The 15,079-nt window shown below is 48.2% G+C and overlaps 1 protein-coding gene across 1 annotated transcript in view; it reads left to right on the top strand.

The window, feature by feature from the left end:
• The window catches only part of LOC119962032 (protein mono-ADP-ribosyltransferase PARP14-like), a 71,512-nt gene extending 57,812 nt beyond the window's left edge, over nucleotides 1-13,700 (top strand). Inside the window, 3 exon segments of the mRNA XM_038789797.1 lie at nucleotides 6,091-6,236; nucleotides 11,506-11,683; nucleotides 13,183-13,700. Of these exon segments, the coding sequence (XP_038645725.1) occupies nucleotides 6,091-6,236; nucleotides 11,506-11,683; nucleotides 13,183-13,469 (611 nt within the window). The 3' untranslated portion in view covers nucleotides 13,470-13,700.
• The last annotated feature ends 1,379 nt before the right edge of the window (nucleotides 13,701-15,079 follow it).

Raw genomic sequence — 15,079 nt, 5'->3', positions numbered from 1 at the left:
ATCCCCATTGGCGGGAGGCGTGGGAAAGATGGGACCTGTCTACGAATAAAGTCCCGCAACTGTAAGTACCTAAAATCATTTCCCCTTACCAGCCCAAATTTCTCCTCCAAGCTCCTCAAACTCGCAAAGCTCCCTTCCAGGAACATATCGCCCACCCCCGCCCGCCGCCATACTCGAAACCCCCCATCCATGCTCCCGGGGGCAAACCGATGGTTGTCGCAGATTGGCGCCCAAACCGACGCACCCGTCTCCCCTACATGCCTCCTCCACTGGCCCCATATCCGCAGGGTCGCCACCACTACCGGGCTGGTGGAGTACTTGGCCGGCGGTAGAGGAGCCGTGACCAGGGCTGCCAAGCTGGAGCCCCTGCACAAAGCTGCCTCCACCCGCTCCCAGATAGACCCCGTACCCACCATCCACTTCCTTATCATAGCGATGTTGGCCACCCAGTAATAATTAATCAGACTCGGCAAAGCCAGCCCTCCCTCGCTGCAGTTCCTCTCCAACATCGCCTTCTTCACCCGCGGGGATTTTCCCGCCCAGACAAAGCTCATGATCATCCTGTTAACTCTTTTGAAGAAGAACTGTGGAACAAAGATCGGGATGCACTGAAAAACAAACAGAAATCTAGGGAGGATTGTCATCTTTACAGTCTGCACCCTCCCTGCCAGCGACAGCGGGAGTGCATCCCATCTCCGATACTCTCCCTTCATTTGCTCCACCACCCTGGCCAAATTTAACTTGTGCAGCCTGCCCCAGTCTCGTGCCACCTGGATTCCCAAATACCGGAAATTTTCCTCAACCAGCCTAAACGGGAGCCCTCTCAATCTGTTCTCCTGGCCCCTTGCCTGTTCCATAAACATTTCACTCTCTTGGCCATATTTAATTTGGATCCTGAAAACTGGCCTTACTTCCTCAACATTCCCAGTATACTTCCCATCCCGGCCACTGGGTCCGACACGTACAGGAGCAGGTCATCTGTGTAAAGAGAAACCCTATGTTCTACCCCGCCCCTCACCATCCCCTTCCATCCCTCTGCGGCTCTCAGCACAATCGCCAGCGGCTCTGTGGCCAGCGCAAACAGCAGCGGGGAGAGTGGGCAGCCCTGTCTGGTCCCTCGGTACAACCTAAAGTACTCCGACACTTCTCTGTAAGTCCTGACGCTGGCCCTCAGGGCCTGATATAATAATTTGATCCAATCCCTCCCCGAACCCAAACCGTCCGAGCACCTCCCATAGATAGTCCCACTCTACCCGGTCAAAGGGCAGCAGGGTAGCATGGTGGTTAGCATAAATGCTTCACAGCTCCAGGGTCCCAGGTTCGATTCCCGGCTGGGTCACTGTCTGTGTGGAGCCTGCACGTCCTCCCCCTGTGTGCGTGGGTTTCCTCCGGGTGCTCCGGTTTCCTCCCACAGTCCAAAGATGTGCGGGTTAGGTGGATTGGCCATGCTAAATTGCCCGTAGTGTCCTAATAAAAGTAAGGTTAAGGGGGGGGGTTGTTGGGTTACGGGTATAGGGTGGATACGTGGGTTTGAGTAGGGTGATCATGGCTCGGCACAACATTGAGGGCCGAAGGGCCTGTTCTGTGCTGTACTGTTCTATGTTCTATGTTCTAAAGGCCTTCTCGGCGTCCATTGCCACCACTACCTCCACCTCCCTGCCCGCCGGAGGCATCATTATCACATTAAGTAATCTTCTCAGGTTGGCCGCCAGCTGCCTACCTTTCACGAACCCGGTTTGGTCCTCCCCAATCACCTCCGGTACGCAGTCCTCAATTCTAACCGCCAGTACCTTTGCCAGGAGCTTGGCATCAACATTAATCAGGGAGATTGGCCTGTAGGACCCGCACGCCTCCGGGTCTTTACCCCGCTTCAATATCAGTGATATAGTGGCTTGCAACATTGTTGGCGGCAGGGTCCCTCTGTCCCTTTCCTCATTGAAAACCCTCGCCAAGACCGGGCCCACCAGCTCAGAAAACTTCCTATAGAACTCTACTGGGTATCCATCCGGCCCCGGGGACTTCCCCGACTGCATGGCCTTCAGGCCCCCCAATACCTCCTCCACTCTAATCGGGGCCCCCAGCTCATCCACTCGCCCCCCACCTCCTGTTGGGAAGGTTAACCCGTCCATAAACCTTTTCATCTCCTCCGGTTCTTCTGGCGGCTCCGAAGTATACAGCTTGCGATAGAAGTCCCGGAATACCTTATTCAATCCTGCCGGGTCCTCCACTTTGCGCCCCTCCCCGTCCCTCACTCTACCTATTTCCCTGGCCACCTCCCTCCTCCTGAGTTACTGCGCTAACAGTCTGCTAGCCTTTTCCCCATGCTCGTACACCACTCCCCTCGCCTTCCTAAGCTGTTCCACGGCCCTACTCGTGGATAGTTTCCCCAGTTCCGCCTGTAGCCTCTGCCTCTCCCTGAGTAAAACCTCCCCGGGGACTCCGCGTGCTCTTCATCTATCCGACCCATTTCCCTGACCAATCTATCCATCTCTGCCCTGTCTGCCTTGGCTCTGTGGGCCCCAATTGAAATCAGCTCCCCCCGCACTACTGCCTTTAGCGCCTCCCACAGGGTCGCCGCTGAGACCTCCCCCGTGTCATTCACCTGCAAGTAATTTTGCATACACCTCTGAAGCCTCTCACAGATCCCCTCCTCTGACAGCAGTCCCACGTCTAGCCTCCACTGCGGGCGTTGGTAGCTCGCTATCCCGATCTGCAGGTCTACCCAGTGCGGGGTATGGTCTGAGATAATAATTGCCGAATATTCCGTGTTCTTTACCTCCCCTATACAATCCCTGCTTAGTACAAAAAAATCTATCCTAGAATATATTTTATGGACGTGCGAGTAAAACGAGTAGCCCCTTCCTGTCGGCTGTCTATCTCTCCAGGGGTCCACTTCCCCCATTTGCTCCATAAACCCTTTCAGCTCCCTTGCCATTGCTGGGAGTCTACCCGTTCTGGGACACAACCGATCCAAAGCCGGGTCACGGACCATGTTAAAGTCCGCCCCCCCCCTTTTAATGAAGTTCACGTCATCCCAGTTTGGGGCATATATATTCACCAGCACCACTCTTCTCCCCTCCAGTCTGCCCCGTACCATCAGGTATCTGCCCCCCCTGTCTGCGGCTATGCCCTCCGCCTCAAATTTCACCGGCTTGTTGATCATGATTGCCACCCCCCTGGACTTCAAGTCCAAGTCCGAGTGGAAAACCTGGCTAACCCAGCCCTTCCTTAGCCTGGTCTGGTCCGACACTTTCAGATGTGTCTCCTGCAACATAATCACGTCCGCCCTCAGAGCCCGCAAGTGCGCGAACATCCGCGCCCTCTTAACCGGCCCATTCAGTCCCTTGGCGTTCCAGGTGATCAGCCTGATCGGGGGGGGCACAACCCCCCTACCCCCAACCACGCCGGTCAGCCATAGCCTTTCTCGGGCCGGCCCATGCGTCGCGCCATTCCTGGCCTGCCCGTTGGCTGCCTTCACCTTCGACCTCCTTTCCAGTGCCTATTTCAAGTCCCTCCCACGTCAGCAGAACAACCCCCCCCCCCCCCCCAACCACATCCCCCAATACCCCCACCCCTGCCATCCACTGGCTGTGATCTCTCTTCTCCCCCCCCCCCCCCCCCCCCCCCCCCCACCACCACCACCACCACCACCTGACTCCCTTGACTAGCCAATCTGCTAGCCCGGTGACTCAACACTCCGGTGCCTTCCTGTCTCATTCCCATTGTTTCCCCGTCCTCCTCGGCGCCCCATCCCCCTCTCCAACCCACTGGAGCAAGCCGGCTCCAGTGTCCTCCGCGAGCTGCCCAAAAAGTACAAATCCACCCAAAAAGGAAAAAACAGAAAAAAGAGGAAAAAACAAAAATATGAGGGAAAAAAAAACACCCACCAAACCAATGTCCATGAACAAAGGAAAGAGTCCCAAATGTTCCGCTTGGCACCTTTGACCCAGCAAACCGTTGAACAGCAGTCCAGGCCCATTCGGCGTACCTTCCCACGGTAATCCTCGGGCCCTAATTCGCGTCCGTGGGGCCTCTTTCCGGGACCAGCCCCTTATCCCTCGCAAAATCCATCGCTTTTTCGGGTTCGGAGAAGTAGTGGTGTTGACCCTGGTGCGTGACCCATAGGCGAGCCGGTAACAGCAGACCAAACTTCACATGCTTCTTGAACAGCACCTCCTTGACATTCTTAAAGGCTGCTCGCCGCCGAGCCACCTCCTGGCTTAGGTCCTGGTAAATGCGGAGAACACTGTTGTTCCACGTGCTGCTCCTGGCGCTCTTTGCCCACCGCAGCACCCGCTCCTTGTCCACGAACCTGTAGAATCTAATCACCATCGGGCGGGGGGGTCCGCCCGGCCGCCCCTGCCTCGCCTGCACTCGGTGTGCCCCCTCCAGCTCCGGCGGTCGTGGAAAGGCTTCGGCCCCCATCAGCTGCATCAATAGGTCTGCTACAAACGCTGCGGCATCAGCTCCCTCAGCCCCCTCCGGGAGGCTGACCATCCTCAGGTTGTTCCTGCGGACTCTGTTCTCCAGCTCCTCCACTCTGTCCAGCAGTCTTCTCTGCCGCTCCTTCAGCCTGTCAACTTCTAGCGCCGCAACCGTCTGCGCATCCGCCTGCTCCTCCACCGCCTCTCCCAGCTCCTTAACTTTAACATCTTGTGCATCCAGCCTCTGGTTCAGCTGAGCCACCGCTTTCTGGATTGGGTCCAAGCTGTCCCGCTTCAGCGCTTCAAAACTGGACTTCATTACCTGGAGCATGTTATCCAGCGCCTGCTGGATTGCTGAGTCCAGGGTCCGTGTGTCCGCCATCTTAGGTCCCAGGTAAGTTTCTTCAGGTCCTTGCCTCTGTCCCTTTTTCTCTTTTTTCTTCTGCCTTCTGGACTCCCGCTGTTCCATGTGCCGCAGCCCGCTCCTCAGCACTTTCGCTGCCGCCTTCCTTCTCCCAGCTCCTTAACTTTTACCTCTTGAGCATCCAGCCTCTGATTCAGCTGATCCACTGCCTTCTGAAGTGGGCCCAAGTTGTCCTGCTTCAGCGACTCAAAACTGTTTTTCATCTCCTGGAGCATGAAAGGTCCGTCTGTCCGCCATCTAAAGTTCCAGGTCAGCTTCCTCCTTGCCTCTGTCCCTTTCTCTCTCTCTTCCTCTGCTTCCTGGACTCCCACGGTTCCATAGATTGCAGCCCGCTCTCCAGCACTTTCGCGGCCGCCTTTTTGCCGCTCCGTGGTCCCGCTATCGCGGGGAATCAGTCCTAAAGCCCCGCCGGAGTGAGAGCCCGCCGAATGTGCGGCTCACTCAAACATCGCCGCCACCGAAAGTCCCGGAAGGTAAATTTTTAATGCAACATCATTTACATTACTCTTGATTATTCATTTGGACATACTTTCTTCCAAGAGATGAAGTGGGTGGTACTCTGGAACAGAACACTCCATTTGCTTCATGCCGATAATAACTTTATGTGGATTTCTTTCTGGCATGTTGTTTTGGCCGATCCTAATTCAGCAGAAGTCCACATTGATTCACGATACGAAACTGCATATAGTTGTATCACCAATTGGAAATAAGTGATAAGGAATGACGTTGTGTGGTAGGGCACTGCTTGGAGTTGGAGATGTTCGGGCAATGTATTCATTAAATAACTTTCTAATGCATAAAATAATTTGCAAACATTTTGGTGATTACAACATCTTGGACAAATGAATTGAACCAATCAATAGATGCCATATTTCAGGGGATGGATCCCGTCGCGCCAGATTTCTGGTACAGCACGTTGTCGGGATGCTCCGTTTCGCCGGCTGGTCAATGGGGTTTCCCATTGCGGGACAGCCCCACGCCATCAGGAAACCCCGAGCTGCCGGCAAAATGGAGCATCCCGATGGCGGAGAATCCAGCCCCATATGTTTGTAACTAAGTGGAACGATACATTTGCCCATACATTGTCTTGTGCCTTGTATCTTGTACGTGATGATAATATTTGATGCTTAAAGTGGAGACATATCCTGGCACTGAGAGCCGCCTCTTCGAACTAAAAGGAAAGTTCAATTAACCAGTGAACTATTATTAAAATATGGTGTGATTCATTTAATGCATCTGCAGGAGCGTCACTCGACAACATTCCAAGCCATTGGGATAATATGCAAAAATCACAACACAGATCTGTGCAGCTATCAAAGCAATCCCAGGAGTATCAGGACGTGGAGAAATCAGTTAGAAATTCAATGAATCAGTTTGGGATTGTGAAGGTATTTCATGCTTTAATCCTCTTTCATGGCATCACAACCATAATATGAAGTGCACTTCATCACCTGTTTAATTGGTGTTTTATTTATATCCCAGTGTGTCACAATACACATTGGTTCCAAAGATAACAATCGTGAACTGTTAGCGGTTGAATAATCACAACATGCAGGAACACAAGGAATAGGAGCAGGAGAAGACCATTTGATTTGATTTATTATTGTCACGTGTATTAGTATACAGTGAAAAGTATTGTTTTGTGCATACTATACAGACGATGCATACCGTACATGGGGAAGGAAGGAGAGACTGCAGAATATAATGCTACAGTCATAGCTAGGATGTAGAGAAAAGATCAACTATTAGCTGTGGCCCATCAAGGCTGATCTGCCATTCAATACGATCCTGGCTGATCTTGGGATTCATCTCCATTTTCCTGCTATTTCTTCATGTCCCTTTATTCACTGAGAGACCAAAAATCTGTCCTTAAATTTATTCAATGTCGGCACATCTGAGGTAGAAAATTCCAAAGATTTACACCTCTTTGAGTGAAGTAATTTCTCCTCAATGATGTTGTGCAAGTGATTGGCTCCTTATCCTGTTACTGTGCCCCATGTTTCAAACTTCCGACCGGTGGAAACAATCTCTCAGCGTCTACCCTATCAAGCCCCTTCAGAATTCTGTAGTTTTCAATGCGTTCGCCTCTCATTCTTCTCAACTCCAGAGAATACAAGCCCAATTTATTCAGTCTCTGACCATAGAATAACCCCCTCATCCCAGAGACCAATTTTGCTGTCCCACCTCTAATGTAACTACAAATATAATTAATATTAACATAACCTGGATATTTTCACAAACTGGGAATATTCCTTTGAATTACTGCCTGGATTGGAATAGATTTGAGGGCAGTTAAAGGACCAGAATGGGTTTTGGAGGCTATCATCACAAATTCTCCCAACAGCGTTCTCATGAGTCATAGGGCCAAATTTTCATGATGGAATCTGGAATCTTCTTGACATTATGATCTGCTTTCCGCCTGGCAGTGTTAGCACTGCCATTTTCACCTGGGGGGAGGTAGTGGCAAAGGTAGGCCAGTATCAATATAGATATTATAAAAGACTTGCAATGACTTTGGCCCAGTAATACAGATCAGTGTAAAACCCTGAACTGTCACTCCCTACCGCACTCCACTCCAAACCCAATCATTTCCACTTTTACAATGTTTTAAAAAAATAAATTTAGAGTACCCAATTATTTTTTCCAATTAAGGGGCAATTTAGCGTGGCCAATCCACCTATCCTGCACATCATTTGGGTTGTGGGGGGTGAAACCCACGCAGACACGGGGAGAATGTGCAAACTCCTCACGGACAGTGACCCACAGCCGGGATTCGAACCCGGGTCCTCAGCGCCATAGGCAGCAATGCTAACCACTGTGCCACCGTGCTGCCCCACTTTTACAATGTTAACGCTGTTCTTTCGCTTGCCAGTTGTTACTGCCTGTGATGTCAAATCCATGATATAAATTGTCTGAGGTAACAACATGGTCATAACTGGGTGAGTAAATCTAGATATAATTCAGGGCGGCACGGTGGCATAGTGGTTAGCACTGCTGTATCACAGTGCCAGGGACCCAGTCTTTGATTCCAGCTTTGAGTGACTGTGGATTTTGTATGTTCTCCTCGTGTTGGCATGGGTTTCCTCTCAGTGCTCAGGTTTCCTCCCATAGTCCAAAGTTGTGTACATTAGGTGCATTGGCCATGATTTAATTGCCCACTTTTAAACACCTTTGAATCTTCCTACCCCCAATTCATGATTCATATCTCCACATTCCTCCACTCTCCAGGTGTGATTTAGAAAGGCTTTCAACATGCTGTCCGCCCATTGCCTTGCTGAAAATTGAAGACATTTTTAAATGCCCTCTTCGAGAACAGTGCTGACAAGTTATTGGGTGACACGGTAGTATAGTGGTTAGCACTGTTGCTCCACAGTGCCAGGGTCCTAGGTTTGATTCCTGCTTAGGTCACTGTCTGTGCTGAGTCTGCACATTCTCCCCGTGTCTGCGTGGATTTTCTCCGGGTGCTCCGGTTTCCTCCCACAAGTCCTGTAGGACTAGTTAGGTGAATTGGACATTCTTAATTCTCCCTCAGTGTACCTGAATAGGCGTCGGAGTGTGGCGACTAGGGGATTTTCACAGTAACTTCATTGCAGTGTTAATGTAAGCCTTCTTGTGACAATGATAAAGATTATATTACAAACAGCAGCACACAGGGTTCCCAATTCCTTCACCGCTGAAAATAACCAGAGATGAAATTGGGGACAGGTCTTCTGATTCTGTGCTCTGGCCGCCATTTTATTCTCCCACCCGATTTAGTGCGGCCTGAATGAGACCTGCCGGGCTGATTGTCTACTTCTGTCTTCTCCTGTCACGTATTATAATGCCAAAGGTAGAATGTGGTCCTTTTTTTTTTATACAAATATTTTCACAATTTCTTCAGAATTTACACCCCACCAACAAACAGTAAATGGTAACGAATACAGTGTCAATCCCCCTACCAACAACAACGATCCCATCCTCCCACCACCCCCCTAAACAATGGCCCACCTGACAATATAAGCTTCAAACAAAACTAAACCTCCCAAGGTGGAAAAAAATGGGGGGAAAAAAGGAATCGGGAATCGCCCCTGGTCACCGTTGACATATATAGTCCATCTCCCCGCCCCCCTAATATTCAATGCCATCTAATCCCCAAAAGAGTACTGTGAATGACACCCATAAATTGTAGACACCCCCCACCCCCCCCTCCCAGACTTCTCCCTTCCACTTCCTCTTGTAAAATCTTCTCCCCAACCTCGGTTCCTTTCCCCAACTTTTCACCCTGGCTAGACTCACCGAAACCTGTTCTACCTGCCCACAGTGGTGGTGTGGGGAGGATCAACTTAAACCTTGCGAGGGTTTATCCATGGCCGCAGCCCCTCCCCCCACCTCACTTCTGTTCACTGGCTGGCTTAAACCGGCCAGTGTAGAGGCCCCCACCGCCTGGGTCTCATTCCCAGAAAACCAAGAAATCCCCTTTAGCACACAACCCCCGCATACACACCCAATACATACCTTGTCCAAATATATGCAGCATCGACTCATTTAGTACGTACACCAACACGTCGTGAAAAAATAATAAAGTTACATGAGGCTACATCGGTACATGACCATTTCTTAATTCTGCCACAGTCCTTCTGCCTTCGCAAACTCCTCCACTGCTTCCGCCGTCCCAAAATAAAAGTCCTTGGATTTGTCGGTCACCCTCAATTTGGCTGGATATACTATGCCGCACTGCACCTTGCTCGCCAGCTCCACCATAAAGTCCTGATATATGCGTATACCAGCTCCAGCCCACTGCACCACCCACTTCTGCTTTGCCCAGCACAGGACTTTCTCCTTCATGCTATACCTACAGAAACACACAGTTACTACTCTTGGCAGCTCAATCGCCTTTGGTATAGGCCTCCACGAATAATGAGCCCGATCCAGTTCATATCGGGAGGGATTGTCTTCCTCCACCAATAGCTTCGCCAACATCGTGGCAAAATACTCCGTCGGCCTCGGGCCTTCCACCTCTTCAGGCAGACCCACAATCCTCAGATTCTGTCGTCTGGATCTGTTTACCAGGTCTTCCATTTTGGCTCGCAGACGCTTGTTAGTCTCTAGCACCCTCCGCAACTCCTTCCCCATCGAGGTGAGTTGATCACTGTGCTGCGATAATGCCTCTTCCACTTTCTTCAGTGTCTCACCTTGCTCCCGCAACATTCACCCCAGAGTTAAAGTTTCAGGTCATGACCTTTCAGCAGAACAGATATAAGTTAGAAATGTAAGGAACTACGAGCTATTACATTTGTAAGCTTTCTGTTTTTATTAAATGTCTCGGCCTGAAATGTTAACTCTTGCTCTCTCCGCAAATGCTGCCTGACCTGCTGCCTATGTCCAGCATTTTGTGTACTTATTGCAATTCCTCCTTTTGTACAGAAAACCTCTATTTATGAAGCCCAAGATCCCATATGGTTTGCTAACTACTCTCATGATATGTCCTCCCACCTTCAACGGTCTATGTGTACAAATCCCTTGGTCCCTCTGCCCCTTTACACTCTAGAACTGTGACAGTTAGTCCAACTTGCCTCTCCCTAACCCGTCTGCCAAAATGCATCACCTCACACTTTTCTGTTTTAAAATCCTTTGCCATTTATCTGCACATTCTGCTCGCCGACTGACATCTTGTTGCAGGTAATTGGCATCATTTTACTGTGTTCCACTATTTATGTCATTTATGAGCAGTGCTTTCCCTTCATTAACATTCTCTGTTACTTCATCAAAACATTCATTTAGATTAGGCACGCATGATCTGCCTTTTACAAATGATCGAGTTTGGTTATGCTGCAAACACAGAGGATGCTCTTACTACAAATGTATTTTCACAGCCTGTGATGCCAAATACACAATGTAAACTACAGCCGACAATTCCCCAAAACCTGTTCAATGATAAGTCAATGATTTAATAACGAGACTTTTCCAAAGTTCTGAGTCTAATGCAACTTCCATTTCAGCATCAAAAGACAATGCAATGAAAACTGCTTACCTTTTAAGTGGTAAATAAAAATCATGAAGAGCTTTATTTTGCACTAGTCTAACTCACCATTTACCTTAAACCTCCTCATCACTTCTTGGATAATCTGTGCTGCATTAACCAGTCCCCACCTTACCACTGTGCCAGGAAGGTTACTGAGAGAACTCCAGAAGAGACTTCACAATTTATTTCCTTCCCGATGGAACAAGGCAGATATAAACATGAAGAAAACTATCCAATTGTATAAGCTTTTCATATGTGATTTTCCACATGTGTAGGCAGCAATTGATTAGACTTTTATGCCACTCAAGCCACTTATGAAAATGGTCACTGAGTTATGAACAGAAAAAGCATCAATGTGTAGTTCATGTGCATGTGTTAAAACCAACCCATCACAAATCCACATGCAGACCACCAAGTACAAGGCATTATTTCCAGCACTTTGGTGGTATTGGAATTTTCCAGATATTCCCTGAATAATTGAGCTAGAAAAATAGTTCAGAAATCCTGAAAAGGCAGAAAATACCAGAAACACTCAGCAGATCAGGAGAGAACAGAAGAGGTAATATTTTGGGAGTAGATGCTTATGAGAAGCCAACTTTGTTTGGTCTCAAGTACCAGTTTTATTTAAAAAATAACTAAGACATTTTCTTAAACAGATTGAAAGGTTACAAAACCCATTTCTTTGGAAGAATTATATGATTAGAAAACAACTGTTGGAAGAAAAGAATCCTCCTGGCACGATAAATGAAATGATCTTATTTCACGGAACAGCTCAAGACACACTTGATTCAATCAGCCATCTTGGATTTAACCGTAGCTATGCGGGAAAGAATGGTAAGGAACCACTGGGCTCGATTCAGCCAAATGGGAACAAAGTCCCACAGCGAGTGCGTTTAGCCGCATGTTTCCCAGCGCTTGCAGTGCCGAGAAACACATGGCTATTCAACGAAACACGTGTAGTATAAGGGGCCTCAGTGGGTAATGCGTGGTTGAGGCCACACATAGCCCCATTTTACACACTGGGAACTCTGTTCGCTGGAACTCCACAGTGTAGTAAGAGAAATGGCGTCCCAACCTACGAGGCACCCAAAGTGATCCCCGACCTCCCCTCCCAGCCTGAACGCACAGTGGGAGAGTCCCTGACCCCTCCCCCAACACCCGAGGCAAAGGTGATGAATCCCAAAGCCTCAGGTACCTTGGGAATCTGCACATTAGAGTGAGACTAACTGCCTCGCTCTAATATGCAGATTTGCCAAAAAGTGGCCCGCCTATTGTGGGCAGGATTTATATCGCAACATCTCATGAGATCGCGTTGAATCTCATGAGTCATTGCGAGGCTGGCAGATCCCGGGAGTGGGGTCTTCCGGCTGTTACCATTCAAGCTGCGCTGTGCGCGGTGAGCTGCTTTCCGGCGCAGAAAAGCCATTGGTCACGTCCAGGGGATTTTCACAGTAACTTCATTGCAGTGTAAATGGAAGCCTACTAATAAAGATTATTATTATTCCTATTGTCTCAAGGGAAAATGTATCGATGCAGAAAAGACCAGTGATAATTATTTTGATATTTACGAGTCATCAGAACTGCAATCTTTTCTTCATTCTTAAAATCTTTGTAGCTATTTGAATTAAAAATATCCGTATGCTGTTTTTTAAAAATGTAGTCTTAAATTTGAGCCGCCTCAACAAACTGTGGCTGATTTTTGTATGATTACTGCTCCATTTATGCTGCAACATGGGCCAGTGGGCAGAAGAAATTGGGGGAAAAACTTGCCACCCAACTAGATTTTTGACAAGCCTCTGCATTGAAAACTACATCAAACTAAAATCACCCCACTGCTCCAAAACTTCATTTTAATTTTTAAAAATTCATTCATGGGACAGAGGCTGTGCCAGCATTTATTGGCCACCCCTAATTGCCCTCGAAGCAACAGTTAAGAGTCAACCACATCGTTGTGTGCCTGGAGTCACGTATAGGCCAGACCAGTTAAGGATGGCATTTCCTTCCCTGTGGTTTCATGGACATCACTGGACTTTTAATTCCAGATTTTTATTGAGTTCAAATTTCATCATTTGCAGTGGCGAGATTTGAACCTGGGTCCCCAGAGCATGGGTCTCTGGATTACTAATACAGCGACAATACTACTGCGCCACCACCTCCCCATATATGGATAAATATAGATTTAGTGAACGCAGGTCTTAAGAGTGCTTAACCTGGGAATGTAAAACTCCTATGGTTATAGCATATTTTCTGGAAAAGACAAACATGACATGATGCTTCTAGTATATCAAATGAAATGAATGCACAATTGACCTCTTTTTTTTTTTTCTTTTTAGCCACAGCATATGGGAATGGCACCTATTTTGCTGTACATGCAAATTATTCGGCTGGCGGAACATATGCAAGAGTTGATGCTAACGGATTTAAGCATATATATCGTGCCCGAGTGCTTACTGGAGTCTATTGTCGAGGAGCCGCAGGGATGGTCACCCCCCCTGCAAAAAATCCAGCAAATCCTACAGATTTGTATGACAGTGTTGTCGACAATGTACAGGCACCATCAATGTTCATCATTTTCAATGATATTCAAGCCTACCCAGAATATTTGATCACCTTTAAATAACAGCAGCAATCCAGACAGAAAATCCCACTTCATTTTCATGGGTTATTATGTCCTCTTTACATTGTTGTAACTCAACTAAAATTGGAATTCAACTCTTTTTGTCAACATAGTGGTAATTCCATGCTGAAATCATAATTTTTAATCTGGGGAAATCAGTTTGAAAAGCCATTAAATGTACTGGTTGGTAATGTCAGAAAACTGTTGTTTTAGATATAAAAGATTAAGTCCTAACCATGATAAGACTCTCTAGATATCTATGGTGAAATGATCTTGGACAGTCTCAAATCAGTTTTCAGTAGGCACAGGCCCTCAGAATAGATCCTGACAGATTGGCAAGCAAAGGTTGTAAGGATACTTTTGCAACTAGAAGAGTTTATGCTACTGTAATCGGGCTGCTCGTCCGATTATTTGTGCAATCATTTCATTGTTTACTGACTTATTCTGCATAGATTAATCTCTAGTGACAGTAGAAACATGGAAGTTGGTAGCTGGAGCAGGCCACTCGGCCCTTTGAGCTTGCTCCGCCGTTCATTATGATCATGGCTGATTATCCAACTCAGTAGCTTGGTCCCGTCTTCCCCCATATCCTTTGATCCCCTTTGCCCCAAGTGCGATATAATAATAATAATCTTTATTAGTGTCACCAGGAGACCTACATTAACACTGCAATGAAGTTACTGTGACAATCCCCTCGCCGGCACACTCCAGCGCCTGTTCAGGTACACTGAGGGAGACGTTAGACTGCAAATTATGTAACAGCATGTCTTTCGGGTTTTTGTGGGAGGAAATCGGAGTACCTGGAGGAAACCCACGCAGGCACAGTGAGAACGTGCAGACTCCGCACAGACAGTGACCCAAGCCAGGAATCGAACCCGGGTCCCTGGCACTGTGAAGCAACAGTGCCAATCACTGTGCTACCGTGCCACCCATATCTAACTGCTTCTTGAAAACAGTGTTTTGGTCTCAACTACTTTCTTTGCTAGCGAATTCCACTGGCCGACCACTCTCTGGGTGAAGAAATTTCTCATCATCTCAGCCCTAAATGATCTACCCCGTATCCTCAGACTGACCCCTGGTTCTGCACACCCCAACCATCAGAAACATCCTTCTTGCGTCTAGTCCTGTTAGAATTTTATAGATTACAATGAGGTGCCTCTTCCCTGCCCCTCATTCTTCTGAACTCAAGAGAATACAAACCTAACCAAATCAAATTCTCCTCATAGGTCAGTCCTGCCATCCCACTAATCAGTCTGGTAAATCTTTTATGCGCTCCTTCTATCGTAAGAGATCAGGTGACCAAAACCTTTTTTAAAAATTCATTTATGGGATGTGGGTGTTGTTAGTTAGGCCAGCATTTATTGCCCATCTCTAATTGGCCTTCAGAAGGTGGTGGTGAGTTGCCTTCTTGAACCGCTGCTGTCCTTGAGGTGTAGGTACACCCACTATGCTGTTAGGAAGAGTTCCAGAATGTTGCCCCAGCGACAGTGAAGGAGTGGTGATATATTTCCAAGTCAGGGTGGTGAGTGACTGCACACAATATTACATGCGTGGCCTCACCAAGGCCATGTATAATTGCAGCAAGGCACCCCGGCTCCTGTACGCAAATCCTC

This window comes from Scyliorhinus canicula, chromosome 2, assembly GCF_902713615.1.
Source record: "Scyliorhinus canicula chromosome 2, sScyCan1.1, whole genome shotgun sequence".
In the NCBI taxonomy this organism is placed as follows: Eukaryota; Metazoa; Chordata; class Chondrichthyes; order Carcharhiniformes; family Scyliorhinidae; genus Scyliorhinus; species Scyliorhinus canicula.
The sequence above is the reverse complement of the archived record's forward strand: the minus strand, read 5'-3'. Positions and strand labels throughout refer to the sequence as shown.